This window comes from Ochotona curzoniae, unplaced genomic scaffold, assembly GCF_017591425.1.
Source record: "Ochotona curzoniae isolate NIBS_2020 unplaced genomic scaffold, NIBS_Ocur_1.0 scaffold_2683, whole genome shotgun sequence".
NCBI lineage: Eukaryota > Metazoa > Chordata > Mammalia > Lagomorpha > Ochotonidae > Ochotona > Ochotona curzoniae.
The window spans coordinates 5,066,375-5,092,863 of record NW_024467100.1 but is presented as its reverse complement, the minus strand read 5'-3'; the positions used below and the strand labels follow the sequence as shown (position 1 = coordinate 5,092,863).

At 45.7% G+C, this 26,489-nt stretch overlaps 1 protein-coding gene across 2 annotated transcripts in view; it reads left to right on the top strand.

The window, feature by feature from the left end:
* The window catches only part of LOC121171574 (nitric oxide synthase 1 adaptor protein), a 310,882-nt gene that overhangs the window by 83,113 nt on the left and 201,280 nt on the right, over positions 1 to 26,489 (top strand). For both annotated transcript variants that reach the window (XM_041003300.1, XM_041003301.1), the window contains exon 2: positions 4,573 to 4,644. In XM_041003300.1, coding sequence (XP_040859234.1) covers positions 4,573 to 4,644 — 72 coding nt within the window. The remainder of the gene's footprint in view (positions 1 to 4,572; positions 4,645 to 26,489) is intronic.

The following is a 26,489-nucleotide window of genomic DNA, read 5'->3' as shown; positions in this document are numbered from 1 at the left end:
CCTCTTATTATAGCTTGTAACTTTCTCCTTCTAACTTTTCATTCCATAGAAGCAACCTGTTGGCCAAGTAAGCATCCCAGGTAGATGTGGCATAAGTGCTGGCTACCCAGATTGCTAGTTTTGCCTTTGCCCCATGACTGCCTGTTATACAAACCGGAGATTTCCATCGTCCCTTGGAGGCTTTTGTTCAGGAGCTAATAGCTGAAAGGCCAGAACAGTTTTTCTGTTTGTTTTTTCCTCTCCTCTTTACTGCATCTTTCAGATTGTTATAATAAGGAAAACTCATCATGCCAAACTGTCTCAGCTCTGCATGGTCACATTGGGTGATTCCATCTGTCTGTCTGTCCCTTTTAGAGACTGTGTGGCATTAGCATAAAGATAAGCTACCACGTTTATTTTGCACCCAGCTGCTTCATGTTGAGGAGCAGGAAGGAATCTGCTATGATCTCCAGCACGTTCATCAGGCCCCTGCTGAGCTACTGATCAATAGTGACACAGTCACATCAGATGGCCTTCAAATAGTGCTTCCTTTTTCAGATGGACTGGGAGGGAGAGGAAGAAATATAAGTGCCTCATTCCTCTTAGGCTACAAATAAATAAAGACATGGTGTGCAGCTGCATTTCAAGCATTTTGGAAGCCTGTCTGGTGTGAGGAAGCAAGTGTGAATGTTAGGGGGGTGGGGGAGTGGATCTATCTCAAAGCTTGTGTATCACTGGCTATGGAGAAGAAGGGTGCTGCCCAGGGTCCCTGGGTGCTTCACGTCCTTCCACTGGGTCCCTCTACATGCCCACACCCAGATAGCACAGAGCAGACCTCAAAGTGGGTTGTGGGACATTCCCAAGTGGGCAGCTTTGCTCATTCGCCTCCCTTCCCCCAGAGCCTTTAGTGGGTCATTTGCTGAGTGTGTGCCCTGGAATCAGGGGCTGTTCCTGCCACTGCAGTTAATGCTGCTTTGTTCCATGCTAAGTGAGGCAAACACTTTCACCCAGGTCACATTCGTAATCCCAGTCAGCAGGACGCTCAGCTGCGTTAGAGCAGGAGCAGTCTGTATAGGCAGGGAAGACTGTCCCTTTGGAGCAGGGAGTACAGGCCTGGAGATGGACGAGGATTTCTCACCTCTGGCGCTGCCAGAAACTGACTGGTCCTTGGACAAGGCACCTAACTCCTATGGGCTCTGGTTGCTTCTGACTGAGGAGATAGATACCTGAGTCTGCCCTCCCAGGCCACACTCTAAGGGAACATAAAAGAGCAAGGTGCCTGCTCTCAAAGAGGTCACACTCCTCCAAGAAGGTCTGAATGAGACAAACTCCATACTTACACACAATATTAAATGCTGGGAAGGCTATAAACAGAGGGTATGCAAAAGGGCCATTTAGGTGGGGTTGTAATAGTTTAAACATTTATTAGCGCTGGCAGAATACCTGGCTGAGTTAATATTTTTCGTTTGTTGTTCTTTCATCTTGCTTTTGTATAGTAATGTTGGGCTTCATTTCTGAGGTTCCTGTTTGGATAAGAAGTCCTGTGCTGCTTCTGTGGTTCTGTGTTTCCGGAGGGCATCAGGCCAACGGATAGGATACGACCTCATTCAGATATGTGTGTGTGTGTGTTTTGGAGTGACAACACCATGTGGTCAGGAGGCTGGAAGGATGCAAGGAGTGGCAAGGTGACCTGAGATGGGACCCTCGTGAGAGAGAGCTGGAAAGAATGAAGGAAAGGATCCTGGATCAGAAGCCGGGTACTTTGGAGAGATCTAGCATTTTCTTGGCCATGTGTTAATTGCTCTAGGCCTTACTGTTCTTCTGAGAAAGATAGGGTCACTCCTCAGTCTCCTGGAGCCGGTGCTGTGGGCTGAGGCTGTAGAACTAAGTGGCATTCAGAAAGGAGCTGTGAGCAGTATCTCCAAGGACCTGTTCATTTTGCCTGTTGATGGGGACCTTGTCTTGCCTGGGATTGTCCTCATTGGCCAGCCAAAGACTTTGAACAGACTCAGGCAGAAGATCCCAGCATTCTAGAGTGTTTTGTTCCCCAACTGAAGAGGACGGACACGTTAAGAGTAGAATGGAGAGTAGTACACTGGGAAGTGAAGATACTGTATGGTATTAACCTCTACTTCCAAATGAAAGGACACCTATGAAACAATTAAATGTACCTTGATAATATGATACCAGATTTCCTCCATTGCTTGTACCTACCCTACAATGCTATGATACACTTAAATAGCAGATTGTTGGACTTGTGACTGTTGATGAAGGATTATACTATTGTAATAATATGGGGGGGAAAGAATGGAGGTAGGGGGAGAATGAGGACGAAGGCACGTGGGGGGGAACCCTTATACGTATGAAACCAGATTATCAAGGAATTCCTGTCAGGTGGGTTCCCGTCAGGTGGGTACCCATTAGGTGAGTTCTGTGGTACAGCTTGGCTTGGCCAGTCACTCCCGTCAACTTTGTGCAGACTGGCTAGTGCTGATTTTCTCCCAGCAGTGTAACATTGCCTAGGTCCAAGGCAGCCTAGGCAGTTGCCTATAGCTCAGAGAGTCTTTTTTTTTTTTTTTTTTTTTTTTTTTTTTAATTCGTTGCCTGTTGCCCCATTCAGAGCAACTGGAGACACTGTGAATGCAGGGCATACATTGTGTCTCATTGCAGGGATTCCTGCAAGGTAGATCTAGAAGTTTTTGCAGAATTCCAACTGGTTCAACACTCGTCAACAGATTTATTATACCATCTTCTCTTAGTAGGCCGGGAATTGTTTCTACTGTGACTGTAAGAGCATTTGGCTTAGGTCCAGCGCAGGTACTTGGATAAAAGGCTGAGGGGTTTATAGAATCCCAACAGGACTACACAGGTGGAGGAAGCAAGCCTAGGCCTCCTATACTGGGACACAAGGCAGCAATCCAGAGCCCCGGCCTGGATCCTGGTCCCTTCTCAGCATAGAAATTCTCCCAGGAGTACCAGGGGTGAACATGCACAGGTTCTTGGAGGAATGCTGTTGGTCACACACCTTCTATGAACCTGGGCTGCATGGTCGGCCATGCTGAATGTATTACAATGCATGTATTTAGTCATGTATTCTGCAAAGCAGAATTGTAGGGAAACGGGAGTCTTCCATTGATGCATCTGTCCTTCCCCCGGGACTCTACAAGGGGAGGTGGAGATTATGAAGGATCTGTAGAGGCACAAGCTTTGGGAGATTTGGAAAGGTGGGTAGCCAAGGGGAGTTATGTGCTTAGGGAGGCCATGTGTGGAAGCTCTGGAATTGTGGCCTGGTGTTGTAACCTAGCGGCTAAAGTCCTCTCCTTGAATGTGCTGAGATCCCATTAATAAATAAATAAATGAATGAATGAATAAATAAATAAATAAATAAATAAATAAATTTAAAAAAAAAGAAGCTCTGGAATTTGAAATGATGTGCTGTGACTGAGAAAATTCTTACTAACTGGAGAAACCACTGGTGTGGGGTGAAGCACCCATGTGGGATGCTGGCACTGTTTACACGGGCTTATCCTATCCTGCCGTAACAGTGCCGGTCCCTAACCACAGAGAGGAAGATCTTCTGTGCAATGATACGCTCTCCAAGTAGCCACAATGGCTGGAACTGAGCCTATCTGAAACCAGGAGCTTCTTCCAGGTCTCACACATGGGTGCATGGTCCCAAGGCTTTGGGCCATCCTTGGTTGCTTTCCCAGGCTACAAAGCAGGAAGCTGGATGTGAGGCGGGGCCACCGGGATTAGAATCTGCACCCATATGGGATCCTGGTGAGTGCAAGGTGAGGACTTTAGCTGCTAGGCTAGTGCAGCAGGTCCCTAACCTTGTATTTATTTATTTTTTTAAACTAAACAGAATATTGGTCCACTGCTTTATTGTAATCAGAAATTTACTCAAATGGTGTGTTCTCCAAAACATCGGTGCTATCTCAGTGAGGTTCAATTAATAACAATAATAGTAGTATGTATATCTTTGAGCACATTAATATTTGCCAAGCACTTTAGTGTAAGAGATTTTATCATCAGTGAAATGCCACTTTACAGATACTAACATTCTGAGACAGAGAAAGGCAGAGCACTTTGCTGAAGAGATATGAATGGGGGAAGGCTTCCTCCTGGGAACTTTCAAATTTAGAAGGGTGCTTGGCTAAGTACCAGGCTCTGCTGCATCTCTGAGTAAGAGAAAGGTGAAGAGGAGTCAGCTGCTTATTATAAACTTATAATGATAACACCTCTGGAGCTTGTCAAATGGCTGTAACAGCTGCAACAGGCACCCGGAACTCCATCCACATCTCCTGTCTCCCTGCTTACAGGAGCACTAGCAGGATGCTGGATTGGAACTGGAGCAACTGGGACTTGAACTGGTGTTCATCTGGGATGCCAGTGTTTGAGATGGCGGCTTTATGGGCTGCACCATGACACCTGTTTCAGAGAGCATCTTTCTGCCTTCATAACTTCCTCTCCTATGTAATGCACAGACAGACTAGGTGATCCCCCATAGGTCCCTGCACTGCCAGCATTCTGTGATTAGGGACATTTGCCAACCTCTTCTCACTGAGTATTTGTGTTTTTTTCCCCCCACAGTATGTAGGAAGTCTGGATGTGCCAAGGCCCAACAGCAGGGTGGAGATCGTGGCTGCCATGCGCCGGATACGGGTGAGTGGCTGGAGGCAAGTTGTGTGGACTGGGATTCAGCACTTTAGCTGCTGGCCCTTTGATGTGGTGTTGGAGGTGCCAAATGAATGGGTATACTCCTTCTCCCTACATAATCCGGAAGGTCTACTGAGTGGGGTGGTAGAGCTTGATAAAAAGACAAGATTAAAATGAACTTGATGGCTAGAGGGATAGCATCCACCAGAGGCAGCTGTTAGCTTTGAGGCTCTGAGATGAGTGGCCACATAGTGAAAGAGAATAGTGAAATGTCATTTTTATTCAAAGATTTTACAGTGCAGCCTTAGCAATCAGTGGTCATTGGTTACATTTTTAAAGTACAATTTGTTGTGGTTTAGAATACAAGACTTAGTTGGATTTTTAGGATTAGATGTGGGATTTCAGCAAAATTTTCTTGTCACCTGTTGTAGGCTCTGAGAGTATGTGCCTTTCCTTCTGCTCATTCGTGTACTCTCAGGGAGCTTGATAAACATTCCAGCCTGTTGCTTTCTACTCAAGCACACAGAGCAGAAGCAGAATAAAAATTAAACTGTGTTCTGATTGCTGTCAAGGAATTAGTCCATGTGTTCTGCATTGGAGCAGAAGAAATTACCCTAGACCTGTACATTTCAAAGACAGATCTGAGATTGACCAGATGTATTCTAATTGTATTTATTTTCTTTAAGTGAGAATTGGTGCTGGGGCTGACTGGATTAATCATCCTCAGAAGTGGCCTGGTTTGGGCAATTGTCTTTTAGGGTAACTATGCACCTATGTGGAAAATGTGCAACGCAGGGTGGGAGGCTCATTTTGCATGGTTAGTTTTCCTTTCAGCCAGTCCACGTGATCGACAGAAACCTTAGCTCTGGAACAGAAAGATTAGGGAGAAAATTAGTAGGTGTGCTGCTGTTTCTTAGAGCAGCCTAATAAAATAATCTTTTCACTGACTTGATCTTCCCAATCTTTCAAAATTTTTTAAAATTGAATTTATTGAGGCTACCATTAAATGCAATCATATCATACTTCGTAGACATAGCAACAAGTTGCTTAAAAGCAACTTTCTTTTAGAAATAGTTATTTATTTATTTGAAAGGCAGAGTGAAGAGAGAGAGAAAGAGAGGAGTTGATCAGTCTCCCATCTGATGGTCAGGTGTAGGCTAGGCCAAAGCCACGCTCCATATTGGAGCCATCTTTTACTGCTTTCCCAGGCACATGAATGGGCAGCTGGAATGGAAGTAAAGCAGCCAGGACTTGAACTGGCCCTCTGTTATGGGATGCTGGCCCCACAAGTGGTGGCTTAACACACTGTGCCACAATGCCATCCTCCAAAGCCCATTCACATGAGTTATTTCAGTGCCATTAGCAAGCTGTGAAGTAGGAATCCGGTTGCCTTGCTTCTCTAGATGAAAGTGAGATCAGGCAGGAAGGGGCACGAAGGCGTCACGTGGACCTAGAAAGGGGCAGGCATGTGAACTGAATGTGTTTTCCACCTGGTGTCCTGAGGACATGGACATTTTATCACCTGTTTGGCTGCAGGTTTGGCATTATTGCTGCTATGATAGTCAAACTAGACCTGGAGTTGGTTTGTCTTTGGGGTTTCCACCAAAGAGTTGCTCTTTTGTTCATTTTTGCCTAAGGGACAGGGAATGTGTTGTTGCTGATATCATTATTGTGGAAGTGATAATTGCTAAGACTACTAATATTTATTTACATGTCAGATGCTCTGTCGGGCTTTTTAATATTGTCATGATATCTTCTTATGTATTATTCACAGCTACTCTAGTTGAGGTAGGAATATTATTGCATGTTATAGATAAGGATACAGAACCATGGGTAGGTCAAATAATTCAAGGACAAGTCTGTTAATTGGCGGAGTTGAGATTTGTACACAGGACTGTGCCACCTGCATTGTTACACTGAAGAAAGTTCTTGGCGATGCTCATGAGTCATGACCTTGGTTAGAAAACCAAAGAAGTAGGACAGGAACTGTCCCCAGTCAGAGAGCTAGGGGCAGAAACACAACCTCTTTAGTGAACACAGGTGCATAAAAATGGCCCTGGATGCTGGGAAGGCTGAGCTTAGGGCTGGGCTGGAGGCATTTGGGGCTGCCAGCCCTTGGGGCTCATGAGCCTCTTGCTGCAGTTCCCTTCCTGTGAGCCTCTCCCAGTGCTTAATGAACAGCTCATTAAATTGGAGGGCGAAATTAATTGGCCAGCAAAGTTGTTTGGTCTGGCTGTCCAGTCTCTTGTTTAGACTGGGCACCAGTAATAGCAAGAGCTCTGATTGTATGTTTTACCCCAAGCCCCACAATCCACTGCTAGGTCCAGACGGCTATTTTCCTTTCAGAAGCTGTTTTGGCTGTAATTACAGCTGTCAAGAAGTAGGGCATAGGATTTCTGTGTAAAGAACTATTCTTGACTTTGTCCTTTTATGTTGAACGGGGCCAGGCTAGCATGGGGTTGGACTCTGCAAGCTGTGGTTGCTGGGTGCTCCGCTGGCTCCAGCAAATATGAATTTCACAACTGGGCCAGTGCAGTGAGCAGGCCTCAGAGAAAAGAAGTTCCAATCAGGGTCACAGAGACACACTTGTCATAGAGGTGTCCCGCCTTGCTAAGTGCCTCAGATATACATCTCTCCCTGACCTCTCTGGGGCATCACACCAAATAGTTGGTGGGCAGTGAGGGGCTTGTTTCCCAGGGAGCAATCACGAACTCTCTCATCATCTTGCTTCTTTCATTTCTCATAGCATACATTGTTATCCCTGCATCTGCCTTGTCTACTGTACACTGTCAGCACTCTGTAGAAGGCATTTGGAGTGTTAGCACAGCACAGAATAAGTACTCGTAAGTATCTGATGGATGAACAAACAAGTACACACGCACTCATGGCACTCTTGGGTTGTAGGCCTGTCCTCTCTGTTTCTTAGAGAGCAAAGGGGTCTGCTGGGATATTCTCAGTCCTCTTTGAGCTGAGGCTGCAGCAGGTGTCTGTATTCCTCTTCCTGTCCAGCCCTGCCTCCCAGTGCAGACTGAACCATGAGTTTGTACTTGGTTGATTTCTCTCCTTTTTGGTATTCTTTCTCAATTTATGATATCTATCTTGGACATTTTTTTCTGTTAATAAATGCTTTTGAGACATTTTTATGATGGCTAAAAATGTGTAACGTGAGGTTTAGCTATTTAAAGGGTACAGTCCAGCAGTAATAAGCATAGTCTCACTACTGTGTCTCTAGAACTGAAATGTTCCCCAATGAGACACATTTTTTCACTACCCCTAGCTTTCGGTGATCATTTTTCTGCCTGTGTTTCTTTGAGGTAGACTATTTTAGGCCTAGCACAATGGCTCAGTGGTTAAATCCTTGCCTTGAACACACTGGGATTCTGTATGGTACCAGTTCAAGTCCTGGCTATTCCACTTCCCATTCTGCTCCCTGCTTGTGGCCCGGGAAAGCAGTAGAGGATGGCCCAAAGCCTTGGGACTCCACACTAATATGGGAGACCCTAAAGAAGCTCCTGGCTTCAGATTAGCTCAATTTCCAGCCATTGTGGCCACTTTGGGGGAGCGAACCAGCCGATGGAAGATCTTTCTCTGTTTCTCCTTCTCTCTATAGATCTGCCTTTCCAATAAAAGTAAGTAAACCTTAAAACCTTTAAATACTTCATGGGAATGGACTTTTTTTTTTTTTTTAAATGATTGGCTTACTTCACTTAGCCTAACGTCTTCCTAGTTCATCTGTGTGTTGTGTGTGACAGGATTTTTTTCTAAGGCTGCATAGTATTCCATTGTTGACACTTTTTTTCATTCATTCATTTATCTTATAGGTTACTTCTGTGTTCTGGCTTTTGTGAATATTGCTACAGTGAGTGTGGATGTGTAATTGTCTTTAAGTGATCCTGACATTTTTGCGAAACATATCCAGAAATGGGGATCATACATTTTTTGGATTTGTCTTTATTTTTTCTTTGAGAGTCTCTATACTATTTTCCTTACTACTTCCCTGCCACCCTGCCAATAGTGCCCAAAGATTTCAGGTTTTATTTCCTTTGTTGCATGTATGCCTCTGTGGGATCTGGATCTTTAAATAGATGGGTTTTGTTTCTCTTGTAAACACTTTAAATGTCTCTAGCTGGTCTAAAGAAGATCTGTATCTCTAGCGGATTCTCTGCTTTCTTGTAGCTGCCTCCTAGCTCACTGTTCGATGCTGGGACATGGACTTTGTTTAAGTTGTGATTTTGAAGACTGGGTTGGGTTTTTCTGTGGGTAGTTGTAATCTCAGTGTTTATGCAGTGCTTGGTACAAGGAGACACATCAGTGAATGAATTCGTCAGGGCTTCTAAGAGGGCTTCTCCTGGCATGTCCTTTTGCCTTCTGTTTCTCCAATGATCCACCCCCCCGCCAATGTGATCCTTGCCTGTTCACTTGAGGACTCTGGTTGTGTAACTCCTCAATCAGACACTCTTGATGGGAGTGGAGATTACCCATGTGAGAGTTCAAGATGGTGGGGGAGAAGGGAAGGGCAGGAGAGCCAGCTCCACGTGAACAGGAAGGAAATCTGCAACTAATTGCCGTGTGATCAGTAGCTGTGACTCAGATTTATAGCTTCTGTATTTACAACTTAAAACATGTTCTCACAGATATTAATTCATTTCATTGATCCTATTTGATCTTATTTGTTATTCCTGTTTCATGAGAGGAGGAAAGGTACAATAGGGATGGAAGAGAGGGCCCAGTTCTTCATATCCACCATGGGTGTGTATGCATGTTTACTTATTCATTTATCAGATATTTGAGTACATACTTTGAATTTGAATTTTAGTAACCCTCTGATGGGTGCTTGTAGTGTATAGTGGGTGAGAAAGGCAAATGAATAATTATGCAGATTATTAGCAATGGGGCTAGAAGATAAAAATGTGTAATTGGGAAAGGGAACCCAGTTTGAGGGAGACAAAGGACCTTGTGGTGGAGTGAGTGGTCAGCAGGTATTGTCCGCAAATGGTCCTGAGATGAGAATGTCACAGCTCAGGGAAGACCAGAAGCTGCTGGACGAATGTGACCCTGTCATGTCATAGCTATCTGTCAGTCTGAAGTGCTCAGCACAGAAGCTGACCATTAGTATACAACTCCAATAATGTCTGTTGAATGATTAAATGACTCATGTTTTTTTCTGATAAAAGACACTGGCTTTAATTCAGTCTAAATATATACTTCAAGCACACAGAATCATAGCATATCCCTCATTGGTTGAAATCACTGTAGTCGTGACTCATCAGAGTGCTCATCAGTTTTTTTTTTTTAGGGGACAGAGTGAGACATGAATATCATAGGAGGAACGATCCCAAGTTCCCATGCCAGCCAAGCACACTGATCACTACTGCAGATAAAAGCAGTGGAAACTTGCCACACCTTTTATTTCTTCCTTGTTTCTTGGGATAACTTCTGCAGATTTGTGTTGATTTATTTACAGTTGGGGTGAGTTTTGGGGAACTGTAATGGTTAGGCTGGGTTGGGATGAGTGGCCATAGTGGGTAACAATGATTTCTTTTTCTTTAAAGATTTATTTACTTGAAATACAGATACAGAGAAAAGGAAAGAAAGATTTTCATCTGCTAGTTCACTCCCCACATGATTGCAACAGTTGGAGCTGGGCCAGTTCAAAGCAGGAACCTGGGGCTTCTCCTGAGTCTCCCACATGAGTGCAGGGACCCAAGGACTTGAGCCATCCTTTGCCGCTTTTCAAGGCCATAAGCAGGGAAATGGATTGGAAGTGAAGCAGCTGGGACATGAACCTGCACCAATATAGGATGCCAGCATTGCAGATGAAAGCTTAACTTACTACATAGTGGCACTAGCCCCACATTCTCTATTTGCTTCTTTTTTAAGAAAAGATTTAGTATTATGATTTTATGATACATTTCTATAGGCCCTGGGATTTTTCTTACCCTCTTCCCCAAATTCCACCCCCTGCCACTGAGTATCCCTGTATTGTTACTATAGTATAGCACTTCATACACAGTCATATGTCCATCACTGTGGGCATGGACAATGGCAGAGAGTCCAGCATCTTATTGTCAAGATACAGATACTAGTTTCATTAATACTCCTTCTTTGATCTGGAAGTAGAGATGCACACTGTATTGCATCCTCACATCTGGACATGATAATTTCTATTACACAGTTACTATACATCCCTCTTAAATGAAAAGCCACAATACAAAATCAACAACAGGAAGAAAAATGAAATTTACAACACCGTGAGGTTCTCAAGAGATGTTGATAGTTGAACAGCCCTGAATTGTTGTCGATTCCACCACTTCAGTCACGATGAGGTCTCTCCAGAATCCACTGGCTATATTCACTGTTTGGTTGGAGTAGTTGATCAGTTTGGTCTGTCCTCCATCCACTGCCATGGTACCAGGTGTCCTCTGGAAGCTCCAATGCACTGCCATATTCTCCATGTGCATTTGAACATGCTGTCCACTGCTTCATCTGAGCCACTGAGGAGGCTCAGCTCTGACACATGCACTCTATAGTCAGTCCATGAAATCTGCAATTCTCTCCATGGTTGGAGTTCTGAGTCCTCCTGTTCAGTTGGTAGGGAATCGCTGAAGAAACTTCATCTGAAGTGATTCCAGACCTGATTCTTGTGTGTGTATGTGTGTGTGTGTGTGTGTGTGTGTGTGTGTGTGTGTGTGCGCGCGCGCGCGCACCAATATAGTGTCCGACACAGTCTGTCACCCAAATCAACCTACGTACACACTGGTAGTTACAATTGCTGTATCAGTTCTGTCTCTAGTCCCATGTTTTATGCAAACCAAGAGGTGCTGGAATCCAGCCCGGTCCTGCCCACCATATACTTGGCCTTCATGCAAACCAGTGGGAGCTACAGTCTAGTCAGAGGGAGCTACCAGGTCCACCAGTATGTACTGGCTTGCCAGTATGTACAGCTGACTGGTCCTGTCAGCTGTATTAGGTATTTCTTTTAGCTCTCGTACATGTTAATGGGCATTAAAGCCCAGTTCATCCCAACCAGCCCCACTGTCTAGTCCACACTGGTGCCACTGGGTGCCACCATCTGTCTAGCCATGCCTGCGCCTGACAGAATTTGCCCCCCCATGCCAGCATCTGCCAGCTGCTGCTGCAACAAAGCCCAACCCACCCACACCCATTCTGGCTTATACATGTATGAGGAGGTACAGTCAGCCCAGCCTGGCCTTTCCTTGATCCAGCTCACATGTAGGCCATGGTCTGCCACCATCCCAGGTCTCATACTCACCAGTGGAAGTAGTAGCCCAATAGGGGACCCCTGCAGTCCCCACTGGGTCCATCCCTTGCCCCTTCTGCATTTCATTTGTGCTGGTTGGGTGCTGTGCCCCAGTCTGGCATGGTCCACCTCACCTTGCCAGCCCCCAGTCCTGGGCCGCAGCACCCAACCAGCCAGGATGTCCTACACCCACCCTGGTTCTCACAAGCACCAGATGGTGCTGGAGGCTAGTTCAGTCCAGCGCATCCCAGGCCCAGCCCACATCCATGCTAATGTGCCCTGCAGCCGTATCCAGACCAGACTACAGCTGCCAACCTGGCCCTCATGCTCATCAATGGGAATCACACTCTGGCCAGGATGTTCCCTTAGCTCCCCAACCAGGCCTGTTCCCATCTACAGATCTCACACTTGCCAGTGATTGCTCTGACCCAGCCTGGCACAGCCCCTCTTCTGTCTCAGCCTTTGCCTTCAGATGCTGTAGCCTGGCCTGGTTCAGCCAGCCCCCAGTCCCAACTCTCACTGGTGGGTGCTGCAATCTGGTGCTGCTCAGTCTGCTCCCATCCTTGGCTCATGTAAACCAGTAGATGTGGTACCCTGGCCTGGCATAACCTATACTCCAGCCTGGCTTCTTGCACTTGCCAGTTGGCTCTTTCTGGTCTTCCCCCTTCCAAAACCAACCCTCATACTTTTCAAAGAGTGGGGCTTCCTTGCCCAGCTTGCCTGACAACTAGTTCTGGACCACGTGTTCACCAGTGGTAGCTATAACCCCGTAGGGGAGTTTTCCAGGTTTCCCCTCTTGGCCCACTCCCAGACCCAGATCTCACGCATGCCAGTGGGTGCTATGCCCTTGCCTGGCATAGCTTGGCCCCTCCATCTTGGCCTTTGTATGAGCTGGTGAATGTTGCGAGCCAGCCCGCCCCACACCCTGTTTTCAGATGCACATGCAAGTGCTGCACCTTGGACCTGTCCAACCTATTTTCTGCCCTAGGACCTGTGAGTATTGGCGGGTTCCATGTTCACACCTAGTTCAGCTATCACCACCCCAGCTCTTTAGCTTACCAGTGGGACTTGTATTTTCACAGGGTTGGGCCCAATTATGCCCCGTGGATTCTACCCCCAGACCTGGTTCTCTTGCATACTGGTTAGTGAATGGCCCTGCCAAATGTGACCCATCTCCTGTTCTGACACACAGTCAGGTACAGGAATCAATTTCTGCTAGACAGGACTCCAGCCATAGCTTTCGTGTGGGCTGGCATGTGGCGGTCAGTGATATTCTACACTAACAAGCTCATCTCAGGACTTCCATGTGGGCTGGTGAATGTCTGATATGACCCATACAAATCTTCCAAGCTCTTACCTCAAAACCACCAGTTCTCAGTCCCCTTGCTTACCTGCAAGTACAGTAGCTTTGTTGTTGAGTGTCTTCATGATTCATTCCTCACCTACATGTACAGCAGCCTTATTCTTGGGTGTCCCTAGGCAATAATTGATACCTCCAATTGATACCCGGAATTTTTAGAATTCAGCTTTGGACCAGCCCAGGACCTTTCCCTGACCTTATGCAAAGCTAGGGTCCCCAGCAGGCAGCCTAGCATGGCATGTGTTTTCCCAGCCACATGGATTTTGCTGGGAGAGTAAGGTACCCACCTCACCGCTCAGACTTATCTTCTGTTTGCTTCTTAACTCAGGATTTGTCATTATCCCTCTGAGTGGAGGTATGCCAAATATCGCATTCTCTTTGTCTTATTCACAGGAAGTCCTTATTTTCCCACATTTTCTGTATTTATTATCACTACTGTAGCAGTTTATCATAAACTTACTGGTTTAAAGCAGCACAAAAAAATAAATAAAGCAGCACAAATGTCTTGTTGTATAGTCTAAGAAGCTGGCAGTGTGAAATGGGTCTTGCAGAACTACAATAGGTGGGAACCCACATGTCCACATGAGTTGTGGAGGCTGTTCCTTTGGAGGACTCGTTCCTACCATCTCCAACTTGCAGAGGCTCCCGTCATTCCGTGATGTGTGTGACCTTGTCAATCTAGTCACTGCTTCCACCATCGCACTTCCTTCTCTTAAACCCTAACTCTCCTGATTCCCTATTATAAAAACTCCGTGATGATCCTGTTCGCACCTGGGTGTTCTAGAGTGATTTTTCTGGAGATTTGTATTCACATTTGCAATGTAAGGGAATATATCCACAGGTTCCAAAGATGAGGACAGGCACATCTTTGGGACCCTTTGTTCGACCTACTGCTCTGTGTAATCAGAAGAGCTGTTAATGAGGAATGAGAGAGAGTCAGGTGAGATTCTTCTCTTTTGCTTAATGTATAACCTTGGTGAGACATCTAGCTGCTATTAAATCTTACTTTCTTCATTTTCAAAAAAGGAGAGCATGATACTTCTTGTCTCGCTGGTGCTATTATTGAATCTGGGATAATACATGAACAAATGCTTTATAAACCATGAAGAGCTATTTATATTAATCTGTATCATTCTTGTACTTCCTTTGGGTTTTAAAATTCTTCATAAATGCAGATAAATATCCAGAGAAATATTGAGCTGCCTCATCTCGCTCTTTTAATAGCCTGTGTCTTTTTCCAGGTTTCAGTGCAGACACCTCTTCCTTTGGGAGGCCTCTCCTTGACTAGGTCATCTTGTCCTCTCCTATTCTTGAGGCTCCACAGCCCCATCTTCATGATGCTGTTAGCATGGGGCCTATGATCAGTAGGTATTTGTTGAGTAACTTAGAAAATTAATCTTAGTTGATGACCGTGTAACCATTAAGCGAAGAAGCCATGAAGGCTGCACTTAGAGGTTCTGGAAGGAGAAAGGCTGCAGCCACATCAGACCTGCTTGGTTCTGTCACTTTAACGATGACTTTTGTATGGAGAGAGCCCAGCTATCTGCTACAGCTTCCTTTTTCCTCTGCTTTGCAAGCAGTTGGAGCTGCTGGAACAAAGCCTCAGGTGCACAGAGCAGAGCCATCCTAGTCGGCCTTTGATACTGGCAAGGGGACTCAAGTCCTTGTGGTTGAATACCAGACTCCTGGTCATAGGAAAACCAAAGGATATATCCCTGCAATGAAACCTGCTGTGGTTTCTGTACTCTGGACACCAGAGGGTCATATGCTGTCTGCCAGGTAATGGCCAGCGTGATTTTCTCTCCTAGATGGCTCCTCTGGTTCTGGGATGGGTACACTCCTGGCTAGCCTAAAAATGGTTTTCAAAAGAATTCAGTAGGGCATCAGAGACTTCTGTTTATCCATGACTTGATCCCCCCAGTGTGGTTGCTCATGAGTGGTGTTGATCTGTGGCCTTGTGCAAATCGGGTTGGTTACCAGGAACTCGCCAGTCCCTCCTTGCTGCTTCCTATCAGCAATGTCAACTTTGTCAGGAAAATTTTCTCAACAGAAGAAATGACAGTGTGGTCCGTGGATGCTCTCTGGGGAGAATATGAATCAGATGGCTCTTTGGAGACTATCCAGGGATTGGTGGGCTGTGGTGTTAGGGAGGCAGTGTCACTAGAGAGATTCTCTGCGTGTGGCCTCCTCATGTGTTCAGCCAACACTCCCATTGTTACTGCCCTGAGAGAAACAGTTACAACCTTTTTTTGTTTTTTGTAACTTTACCCCTTAGTGAAATTAATATGTCCTCTCATCCTAAATTCGGATTTGGCAAGTCTACTTCTGAACAGTTCATTTGTAACACAAGCCTTTCTCTGGTTGTGTTAGGATGGGCCAATGACTTCAGTATGCTGTTAGAACAAATTACTACAAATTTAGTGGCTTAAAACAGCACATTCCAAGGCAGGTGTTTGGCTTGGGGATTAACATGCTTGGGATGCCTATCTCTAGCATTGAAGTGACTGGGTTCACTCTCAGCTCTGCTTCCAACACCATCTTGGTAGAGTTCTTCCTGGGAGGCAGCAGGTGATGGCTCAAGCAGTTGAATCCCTGGTACCCACACGGGGAACCTTGACTGAATTCCTGCTTTTGGCTGTGTCCCACCCCACCCACTGTGAGCATTTCAGGAGAGAATTCATAGATGGGAACTCTCCATCTGCCTGCCTCTCAGATAAAATAAATCCCTTTTTAAAAGCAACAAACTTCTTGGACTGTTGCAGAGATCAGAAGCCTGAAGTGGGGCTGAAGTCAGGGAGTTGGCAGAGCTGCTTTCCTTCTGGACAATCTGCTCTTGTCTGAATTCTTTGGCTTCTGGACTCTTTTCCATCTTCAAAGCCAGCAATGATGATACCCTGGCCTTTTTTCAGATCATCACACTCTCAGTGGGGCTCTTCTGCCTCCACCTTTGTGATTAGCTTGCTCTTCTCCCCCTTTTCCTACAATCCAGCACAACCTCCTGTCTCAAGCTCCTTAATTTATCCACACCTTCTAAAGCCCCTGAGCGATGAAAGTTAAGGTACTCCTGGGTTTCTTTGGGAAGCTGTTGTTTTGTTTTGCTTATTACAATGAGGTTAGAGTATTTGACTCCTAACAAGGATTGGAAAACACTCTGTCCCTTTACTAGAGTGATGTATTGGGATCAGGAAGCATTAAATTCAAATCCCCTTCCTTCAGTTGATTGACTTTGGACCAAGGTATTAGCCCATTGATCTTTAGAACTGGGATAATGTCTTCTCAGTAGATACATTGGATAGTTATATGTGAATGTGTGCAAAGCGCTGAGTGAAGTGCTAGGTGTGCAGATTGTTCAGTATAGATCGTGGTTCCTTTGCCATCTTTCTAGTTATTCTGTGGGGACAAGTGGGGACATTGTGGTAAAAAAAAAATGCTATGTGTTGCTTACCAGACAGTACAAGCACCTGATAGGGTGAAAGCTCTGAGGCCGCTGGTGGTCAGTGAGTGTTTCTCCAAGTGGGTACTGCAGCCTTCTTGGAATTTAAAGTTGCATCATCAGGAGTCGGAGTTTTAAAGTTCTTTGTAAGAATGAACAATTTTGGGCCTGGCTGATAGCTCAATTGGCTAAATCCTTTTCTTGCAAGTGCCAGGATCCCATATGGGTGCTGGTTCATGTCCCAGTTGCACCATCCAGTTCCCTGCTTTGGGCCTGGCAGAAGAGTTTGGCCCAAAGCCTTGGAACCCTGCATCCATTTGGGTGACCCAGAGGAAGCCTCTGGCTCTGGGCTTCAGATCTGCTCAGTTCCAGCCTTTAAGATCATTTGGGGAGTAAACCAGCAAATGGAAGATCTTTCTTTGTGTCTCCTTCTCTCCCTAAATCTTTCTAATAAAAATAGATAAGTTTTAAAGAATGAACAGTTTTGTATTTTTTTTTTTTTTAGATTTATTTTATTTTCATTGTAAAGGCGGATATACAGAGAGGAGAGACAGAGAGGAAGATCTTCCTTCCACTGGTTCACTCCCCAAGTGGCCGCAACACCTGAGCTGAGCCAATCCGAAGCCAGCAGCCTCTTCCGGGTCTCCCACGTGGGTGCAGGGTCCCAAAGCTTTGGACCGTCCTCGACTGCTTTCCCAGGCCACAGGCAGGGAGCTGGATGGGAAGCGGGGCCGCCAGGATTAGAACCTGCACCCATATGGGATCCCGGGCGTGCAAGGCGAGGACCTTAACCACTGCGCCATCGCACTGGGGCCTTGTATTTTTGTTTGATCCTAACGATGACAAAGTAAAATAAGTCTTTTCTGGTTTGTTGAAAGGGCCATTTTATACCTGAGCATTTGATTGTATTGTCAACAATTGTGTTTGCTTGTTTGTGTTTACTTGTATTTGCACCAAATACATTCTTCAAAATCTAAAACTTTTTGAGTGTTAACAAGATGCCGCAGGAGGAAAATTCCACACTTGATCCCATTTGGTGGATAAGTGTTAAAACACAGTTATGCTAAAATGTTGTGCAAAGCTAAGTTCAGGCTATGTATATAGTGTATATATAAAGTAATAATAAATTTTTTTGTGTAAGTTCAGGTTTTTAGGTATAGTTCTAAAGATTTTGTGTATTTATGTGTGTATATGTGTGTGTATAAATATATATTTACATATATATAATTCATAATATATAAATATTTCAAAACCAAACAAGAATCCCAAATTGGAAACATTTGTAGTCCTGCTTTAGGGCAAAGAGGATTAAGGCATCACTTGTCATCTGCATCCTGTTGCTGAGTTCTGGTGTGAGTCCTGGATACCTTGTGCTCCCTACCAGCATTCCTGATAATGCACAAGGAAGGAAAAAGATGATAGCCTAAGTTCTTGGGTTCAGTGGAGTTCCTGGCCCCTGGTTTCAACCTGACCTAGCCCCGGCTATTACAGGCATTCTTTCCCTTTCTGTCCATCTCTCACTCTCTGTTGCTCTGCCTTTCAAATATTTATTTGTCTGTGTCTGAGTCTTGGCTCTGGTTTTAATTCTAGCTTCATAGTAAAGCATATCCTGTCTGGGAGCAGGTCATGATGCAAGAACTTCGCTTTCCTGTCACTGGTGGGAGACCTGAGTTCCAGTTCTGGTTCCTGGGTTTGGCCTGGCCCAGCTCTGCCTCTTGGGGACACTTGGGGAGTAAACTAGCAGATGAAAGATCTTTGCCTATATCTTTCTGTCTGCCTTCCAGATAAAAATAAATAAATGGACCAAGCTGTTATGACAAGTTTGATGACAGTGGAAGTGGTGTGTGATAGTGGTTTACAGCTGTCTTCTTCTCAAAGGAAATATTTAGTGTTTTCTCAGGGATATTGGTCAAGGCATTCTAATCAATGGAAATATTAATGCACTGATAGCAGAACCTGGTCCTGCCCCAACTCCCCAAAATTTACTTTTTTGAGCTGCTGTTGTTTCTGGCATGAGGATCCAGCAGTCTGAAAACCAAACTCTTGTCTGTATGGAGCTTATTTTCTGGGGTGGGAATAGAAGAGGAGACAATAACTTATTTTAACATGTGACAATAAATAATGCTAGAACATTCCCTGTAGAATGATAAATTTGGGCATGAGTAGAGGTGCAGGAGGTGGGGAGTGCTATTCCATATGGGTTTGGGGTGATGGAGACACTGGAATCTCTGGAGTTGTGAATGGAAAGGGTGAATGAGCTGTGTTGGGAAGTTGAGGAAGAATGTTCCAGACAGGAGGAATTGCCAGAACAAAGACCTTGGTGGTAGCCAGGGATTATGAAGGTTTAAGGTTCGACAAGAAGGCAGGGATGTAGCCTTGGGAATAGTTGATTATTTCTAGGAATTTATTCCCAGGAGTCACAGCGCAGGAGAATCCATTTGCTGAGTACCTCCTAAATATCTGATCCCACACAAGAAACCACACTTATCTCCCCCAGATGTGTGCCTGACTGGGAGGACCTTCGGTCTGGGGAATCTGCTGCTGCCCCCAGCCGAGGCACTCCGGGATTGTTTTTCAGAGCCACAGGATGCAGTATCTGTTGTCAGAGAAGAATGTGTAAGAACCAGGAGTTATTATCAAAAGCCAGACACATGCTGCTTTTAAATACGGTGGTTGCTTTATTACAGCCACTTAGCTCACAAATGAGAACAGTATCCTTGCATTTCTGTGGGGCCAGCTAGGATCACAGCCTCTTTTGCGGCCTCGCTAAAGACTTGCAGTCCTTTTGAAGCCAGTAGTGTTTAGAGCAGGTGATGTAGCTGCACCAGTTTGCTTTGAGGGAGCTTTTTGTTGATGTTTCTGTCAACAGGTTGCCTTTGACATGATTGCTTTGTGAACTTACAGTGTTAAGTTAAAAATATCTATCTTTATCTATCTGTATAATGGTGTGGATTTCTTGTTTTAATCTTTTTTAAGTGTACAACTCAGTGGAATTAAATACATCCCAACTTGTTTTAGTTTTATTTGTTTATTTGAAAGAGTTATTCAAAAGGAGAAACAGATCTTCCATTGCTGGACCGGGGTGACAGCAAGAGCCAGGAGCTTCTTCTGGGTCTCTTGTTTGGGTGGCAGTAGCCCAAATACTTGGGCCATCTTCTGCTGATTTTCATTAATTTTTTTAAAAATTATTTATTTATTTGAAAGGCAGAGTTAAAGAGCGAGAGCAAACAAGTGAGAGAGAGTGAGATAGAAAGTCTTTGATCTGCTGATTCACTCCCCAGATGGCTGTGAAGACTTATGGCTATGCCAGGAAAAAGCCAGGGTCCTGGAGCTTCTCCTGGGATTCCAACATGGGTGTAGGGACCCAAGCACCTAGGCCATCTGCTGCTGCTTTACCAGGCACATTAGCAGGGAGCTGTATTGGAAGTAGAGCAGCCGGGACTGGAATTGACAACCATATAGGATAGCAGTGTCACAGGCAGTGGCCTTACCTGCTCTGTCCCATTTGTCACGCCGGTCCCATTCATCACAATACCTTCTATTCATCACTACTGTCGATACCTAAAACCTGTCACCTGTGATATAAATTCCATGCCTATTAAACAAGAACTTCCTTTCTCCTGTAGTACACAGTAGACTCTTTTCTACCATGGATTTTTCTATTTTGAATCTCTCATATATGTGCTGTTTCATACCTCTCTTTCTGTATCTGCTTATTTTGCTAAGCATAATGTTTGTTACCGTCCTTGTCACAGCATGTGTCAGAATTTCACTCCTCTTTTGTATGGCTGAGAAATAGTTTCTTCTGCGACTTTCTATACTCAGTGTATTGTTCAGTCTTTGCTATATGGCTGGTTTCTCCGTGGCACCAAAGGTGGCCTGTCATCAGATGGGGTGCACTGCATGGGACAGTTGTACTTTGCTCTGCACACTGGGGACTTCAGCTGCTGAGAAGAAAGCCTTCTCAGATCTCTGCTCAATGGCCCTGATTTGTTGATTATTCATTCTTATCATCTTGCTGTCTCCACTAACCGTATCTAGAGAAAGCATTTCCCTGTTTTACAGTGAAGGGTCATAGAAATGAAACAATTCACTCATTACGTTATTGTTTTAATAAATACAATTGATCATAAATTGAATATAGATCACATTATGTGCTGTGTTACTTTATCCAGCTCCTGAAAGTGTTTTCCAAATGCTGTGTTACTTGACCTTTGTAGTGCCTTCATGTGGTGTAGATATGACCATCATCCAATTTTACAGATGAAGAAGCTGAGGCACGGGAAGGTTAGATAGCTGTTTACTAACTCACAGAGCTGTTAAGTGGGGAATGGAGCTTCCATTCTGGTGCTTGAATGTGGTGTCAGAACCTGGACAGGAATCCAGGCTGCTCGCTTCTGGATATTCTGCCAGCACATGCTGACTGTCCTTGCTCTACCAAATGTCACTCCAGGCTGTATCATCAGTGTCCCCGATTGTGCCCTGCCTGGGTCTGGGAGCACTGCCAGGTAGTGTACAGCACTAGATCTAAATGAGGCCATTATTTGATTTTTATAATTTAAGAGCTTGAAACTCTTGCAGTCTGTTGTGTCACAACCATTTGGGTATCTCAAAGGCACCTTCAATTTTCAGTATGTCAAAACGGAATTCATTTTTCCGGTCTTTCCTCTTCACTTTAAACTCACTTTCTCCATGGTTTTTCCCTTTTTTCTGTGTTTCTTCATTTTACTGAAAGCCATCATACCATCCAGTCAAGAACATAAGATAGAATCCTCTGATCACCTTAGACTCTTCTCTGTCACCACCACCACATGAGTCACTGTGGGTTTTTTGTTTTTACAAGATCTATGTATTTATGTATTTGAAAGAGTTGCAGAGGGGGGAGAAGCAGAAATGTTTTTTTTTTTCTTTTTATAGATTTATTTATTTTTATTGGAAAGGCAATAAAATTGGAGAGAAGGAGAGACAGAGATAAAGATCTTCTGTCTACTGGTTTACTCCCTAAGTGGCTGCAATGGCCAGAGCTGAGCTGATCCAAAGCCAGAAGCCAGGAGCTTCTTCTGGGTCTTCTGTGATGGACCAGGCTCCCAAAATTTTGGGCCATCCTCTACTGCTCTGCCAGGCCACAAGCTGGGAGCTAGATGGGAAGTGGATTATCCAGGACATGAACCAGAGCCCATATGGGATCCTGGTTCATGCCACTGCCTGGCTCATTGGTCTAAAGGTTATTCTGTAAGTGCTGGGCTGCTTCAAACCCTTTGGTCGTGAGTCATCACCTCATCACTCCCAGGCTGGAGTCTGAACCCTGAGCAAGGCACACAGGGTGTCTGCTTGGCCCCCAGGCTGCAGGGAAAGGACTGGCTCTACTTAGTGCCTTACGTGTACCCTGCTGGGACCCATCTTATTCTTGCAATTCCTTTTTCCTAGAAGCTCCTTTTTCCTTGAGGCCCAAGTCATGACCTTAATACTGTGTTTGGCTTGTAATAAATATTTAATGGGCATAGGTACTTCTTCTTGGCATCTCTATTCATGGATAATCAGAAAGCAATCTTCCCTGCTATCCTAACATACCATTCATTGTTGAACAGTTCTTTTAAACCCCTGCTCAAGGTTTATTCATTTATTGGAAGACAGAATGACAGAGTGAGACAAAAAAGAGATATCTTCCATTTGTTGGCTCACTCTCCAGATAGCCCCAATAGCCAGGTCTGGGTCAGGTCAAAACCAGGGACCAGAAACTACGTCCTGGTCTCCCACAGGAGTGGCAGGGCCTCTGATACTTGGGTTGCTTCCCAAGTGAATCAGCAAGAAGGTGCATCAAAAGCAGAGAAACCAAGACTCCAACCAGGACTCAGAGGATGCTGGTCTTCCAAGTGGTCACAACAGTGGCCCTCTGCTCATGACTTAGAGACAGAAATGCTTGTTTTATTTCCCTGCTCCACTACTGTGACTTCAAACCTGCTACCCTCATGGACTGTTTCATCAGATATTTCATGAAGCGTGTGTGACCAAATGCAGGTGCAGGTAAGTGTTGGCTGCACCTTGAAGGCAGCAAGAATTGGCAGCACAGCCCTTTTACTCCAGACCCCTTGCTGGGTGGACACTCCCTGGCCTGTGGCGCACCTGTCAGATCTAGATTGGAAACCTGCTGAGCAGAGTCCTGCCTTCCCTGTATGTTGTGTTTAGCCTGGCACACAGCCCTCTGTTTCCTATCAGTGTGCAAAATAAGGGCAGCTGCTGCTCCCTGCTCTCCTAGAGCTGCGCTGAGTCTTCCACCTCCCTGGAGAGACTGGTAACCTCCCATCCCCAGTGTGACGTTGCCTGGAGGAGTGACATCCCTTCTGTATCAGGGATCACCCCTGCGGTCTAACCAGTTCGAATTGCCCTGATTAGTTTCTCCTACTATCGGGAGAAGATTTGGCAGTCTCCTTGCTGTTAATTGCCTCTTCACCCGAGGGCTTATTAAAAATGTGGAGCTCACGCCTTGGCTTTCTGGTCCTCAAAATGGCCATTCTGGGATCTTGCCCTTCCTGACTCAGCCTCTGTCACCCAGCTGTCCGGCCCGGGGCTTCTGCTCCTCTGGTTTGAGAGGCAACAGTGAGGGAAACTGGGCTCTGGGCCAGGGAGTTCCTGATTTGACTCCTTGCTTGACTGAGTTGGGCGTTCTGAGTGACTACATCACACCCCTTGCCCCAGGCAGGGTGGCTGTGGGTTGAGGAAGGTGCCTATGTGACCCATTTCCTGACAGTAGATCAGTGCTTTCTCCCTTCCCTGCCTGGCAGGTTCAGCCTTCTTCCAAGCCCCTTCCTCCACTTCCTGCTAGGGCTTCCATCCTAGCTCCCCCAGAGCAGAGCAGCCTGTGACCTGACCCCAGGCTGCCTTACTGCTCCAGGGAACCTCTGGGGAGAGGACATCCCTCAGCTCAGACACAGACAGCCCTCACCTTGTGTGCTTGTTTACAGTTGGCCCATTTCCTGGTTGACCCAAGCGTAAGTTGATTTTTCCTGAGACAGGAGGAAGGAGGAGACAGTTGAAAGAGTTCTGGGTGTATTTTGGGTAACACTTGAGACATTGACTCTGTATGGACCTGAGAGCCTTTTCCTGAAGGGGGGAAAAAAAACCCAGGAAGGAACAAGAGGGAGTACTTTCATTTCCTTTAGGTGACACCGGATGTCAAACAGGGGGCATATCAGAATTCAAGTGGCATTCAAGAATGGCGCTCTCACAGCAAGCCTGAGTTGTATTTAGTAGTTGTAGAACAATTACTATTGCTAGCATTACACTTGTAAAACTCACCCAATGCTGGTTACTTTATGAAAAGTAAGTTCAGTAACTTGCCCAAGCTCACAGAGTCAATCAAAGCCAGGATTCGTCTCTGGAACCTGGGCTCCTCACCACAATACTGTCTCTTTTTTTTTTTTTTAAGATTTATTTATTTTTATTGGCAAGTCAGATATACAGAGAGGAGGAGAGACAGAGGGGAAGATCTTCCATCTGATGGTTCACTCCCCAAGTGAGTGCAATGGCCGGTGCTGTGCCAATTCGGAGCCAGGAGCCAGGAATCTCATCCAGGTCTCCCACGCGGGTGCAGGGTCCCAAAGCCTTGGGCCATCCTCAACTGCTTTCCCAGGCCACAAGAAGGGAGCTGGATGGGAAGTGGAGCTGCCGGGATTAGAATGGGTGCCCATATGGGATCCCGGGTGTGCTCAAAGCGAGGACATTACCCGCTAGGCTATGGTGCCGGGCCCAAACACTGTCTCTTTATGGTGGATATAGATCACCACTAAGAACAAAACAAGGCAACAGGAAAACAGGGGCCATGTTCTGCAGCCGGCTAAGGAGCTGAGTTACTGCCGGCAATGCCTGAATCCTTTTACAGAGTGCTGGATCAAGTCAGGACTGCTCTGCTTCTGATCCATCTTCCTGTTAATTCACCTGGGAAAACAGCAGAAGATGGCCCAAGTACTTGGGTACCTGCCACCCATGTGAAAGACCTAGATGTTGCAGGTTCCCAGCTTTGGCCTGGGGCAACCCTGGCCATTGTGGCCATCTAGAGAGAGAACCAGTGGATCTAAGATCACTGTCTCTCTCTGCCTCCCTTTCTCTGTAATCTTGACTTTCAAAAAAAAAAAATCTTAAAAATGAAATCACCACTAAGTCATCCCACTTGGAATTCTGTTAATTAGATATTGAGTGCAGCCTTCACCTGTACCTGACCTCTCCCTGCACAGAGGCAGCTGTGGCCTCTATGTGCTCCATCCTGTTCAAACCGGTCCCTTCTGCCCTTCTCTGGGCTGCCGGTTGAGCCAGTCTGTTCAGGTGTGCACTTCCCTACCAACCTGTTCCTCTCCAGTCTGCAGCTTAACCTTGTGACAACCGCTGGTATAGCAATAGAGGAAGCCAAATCCACAGGGTTAGGCTTCTCAGAGGAGAGAGAGCATGGCAGAGTTTGCCTGTCCACATGGAGGAACAGAGGTCTAAATCCATGAACAGCTAACCTGGGAGCTGTCAGGATGCCGAGGCTCCTTGAACCTGAGGGTTTTCCTCCTTCCCGGTCCCCTTTGCCAGCTTTCTTCCTCTATGCAAACATTAAGGTGAGGTTCTGGTGAAGGTGATGTACTGGAGAGAGGCACTGAGCCTGCAAAAACTCATCTCCTCCCTTTTGTGGTAGAGTGAGGTGCTATTCCCTACTGAATAGGAGGCTTCCCTGTTGGATGTGAGGCTTAAGGGTCCAAGGCAGTGAGGGGTGGAAGTGGTTCAGGCCTGAGGTCCCAGACCACGCCTGCTCTGGGTTGAGTTGGCTATACTGGAGGGAGGTTTCCAAAAATTCTCTCCTTTTGGGGAACTTGAATTCCTGAAAAATTGAAATGCTGGCTGCCTAGTGGCATTGCTATTTCCAGGTGTGGGCCTCCCGTAGCTGTACTTTCGGGCAGCTCTTTGCCCTTCCTTGCCAGTTGGTATTGTTTGATCTGGAGACTTTATATTCTCCCCAGCACCTGCTGTCTTCTGAATGCCCCTGCCCCCATTAGGTTGCCTCTGTTACGGAATTTTTTTTCTTCCAGCCTGATTAGATGAGTCTTTTGGCTTACACATGTGGTCTTCGTTTAGCAAGGAAAAACACTTTATTTAAGTAAGAGTTTGGCTGCCTTTACACTGCAAGCTGCTGAGGGGCAAGTGGCAAGTCAGTAGTAGCTGGATTGTTTACTGAAAGAGATCCTATTGATTTATGACTTTCACTTAGGAAATCCATTCCTGGACACTCCTATGTTTAGTTGAATGGCTGGGCATTCGGCTCCTTTAAGAATTCAGCGTCCTTGTCTGGACGGGAGAGGTGGGCGGAGCTTTTTGTACACACAGGATGACTGTGTACGTGTGACATACATCCATCTGTCCTCACATCAGACTGCACCGACAGAGGCAAAGGGCTCCTCCTGTCCTCCAAACACAACACTTCAGACCAGACGTCCAAAAGCGTGGGATCTGTCATGTCAGCTGAAACACTCTCGGGGCTCCCCACTATCTGGGAATGAAAAGCGGAGTCTCGAGCTGGTGGTCAGGGGGCCTCTTGAATCCTTCACTGGGCCTGTTGATAGTTGTTTTCCATTGTCATCATGTGACTAAACTGAATTTCTTACCAGTCTCTAAATCCATGGTATCTGTGTGCCCTGCCGCTCTGCCTTTGTGTTTTCTTTCTGCATAATTTTTGAAAAAGACTAATTTATTTTTATTACAAAGTCAGATATACAGAGAGGAGGAGAGACAGAGAGGAAGATCTTCTGTCCGGTGATTCACTCCCC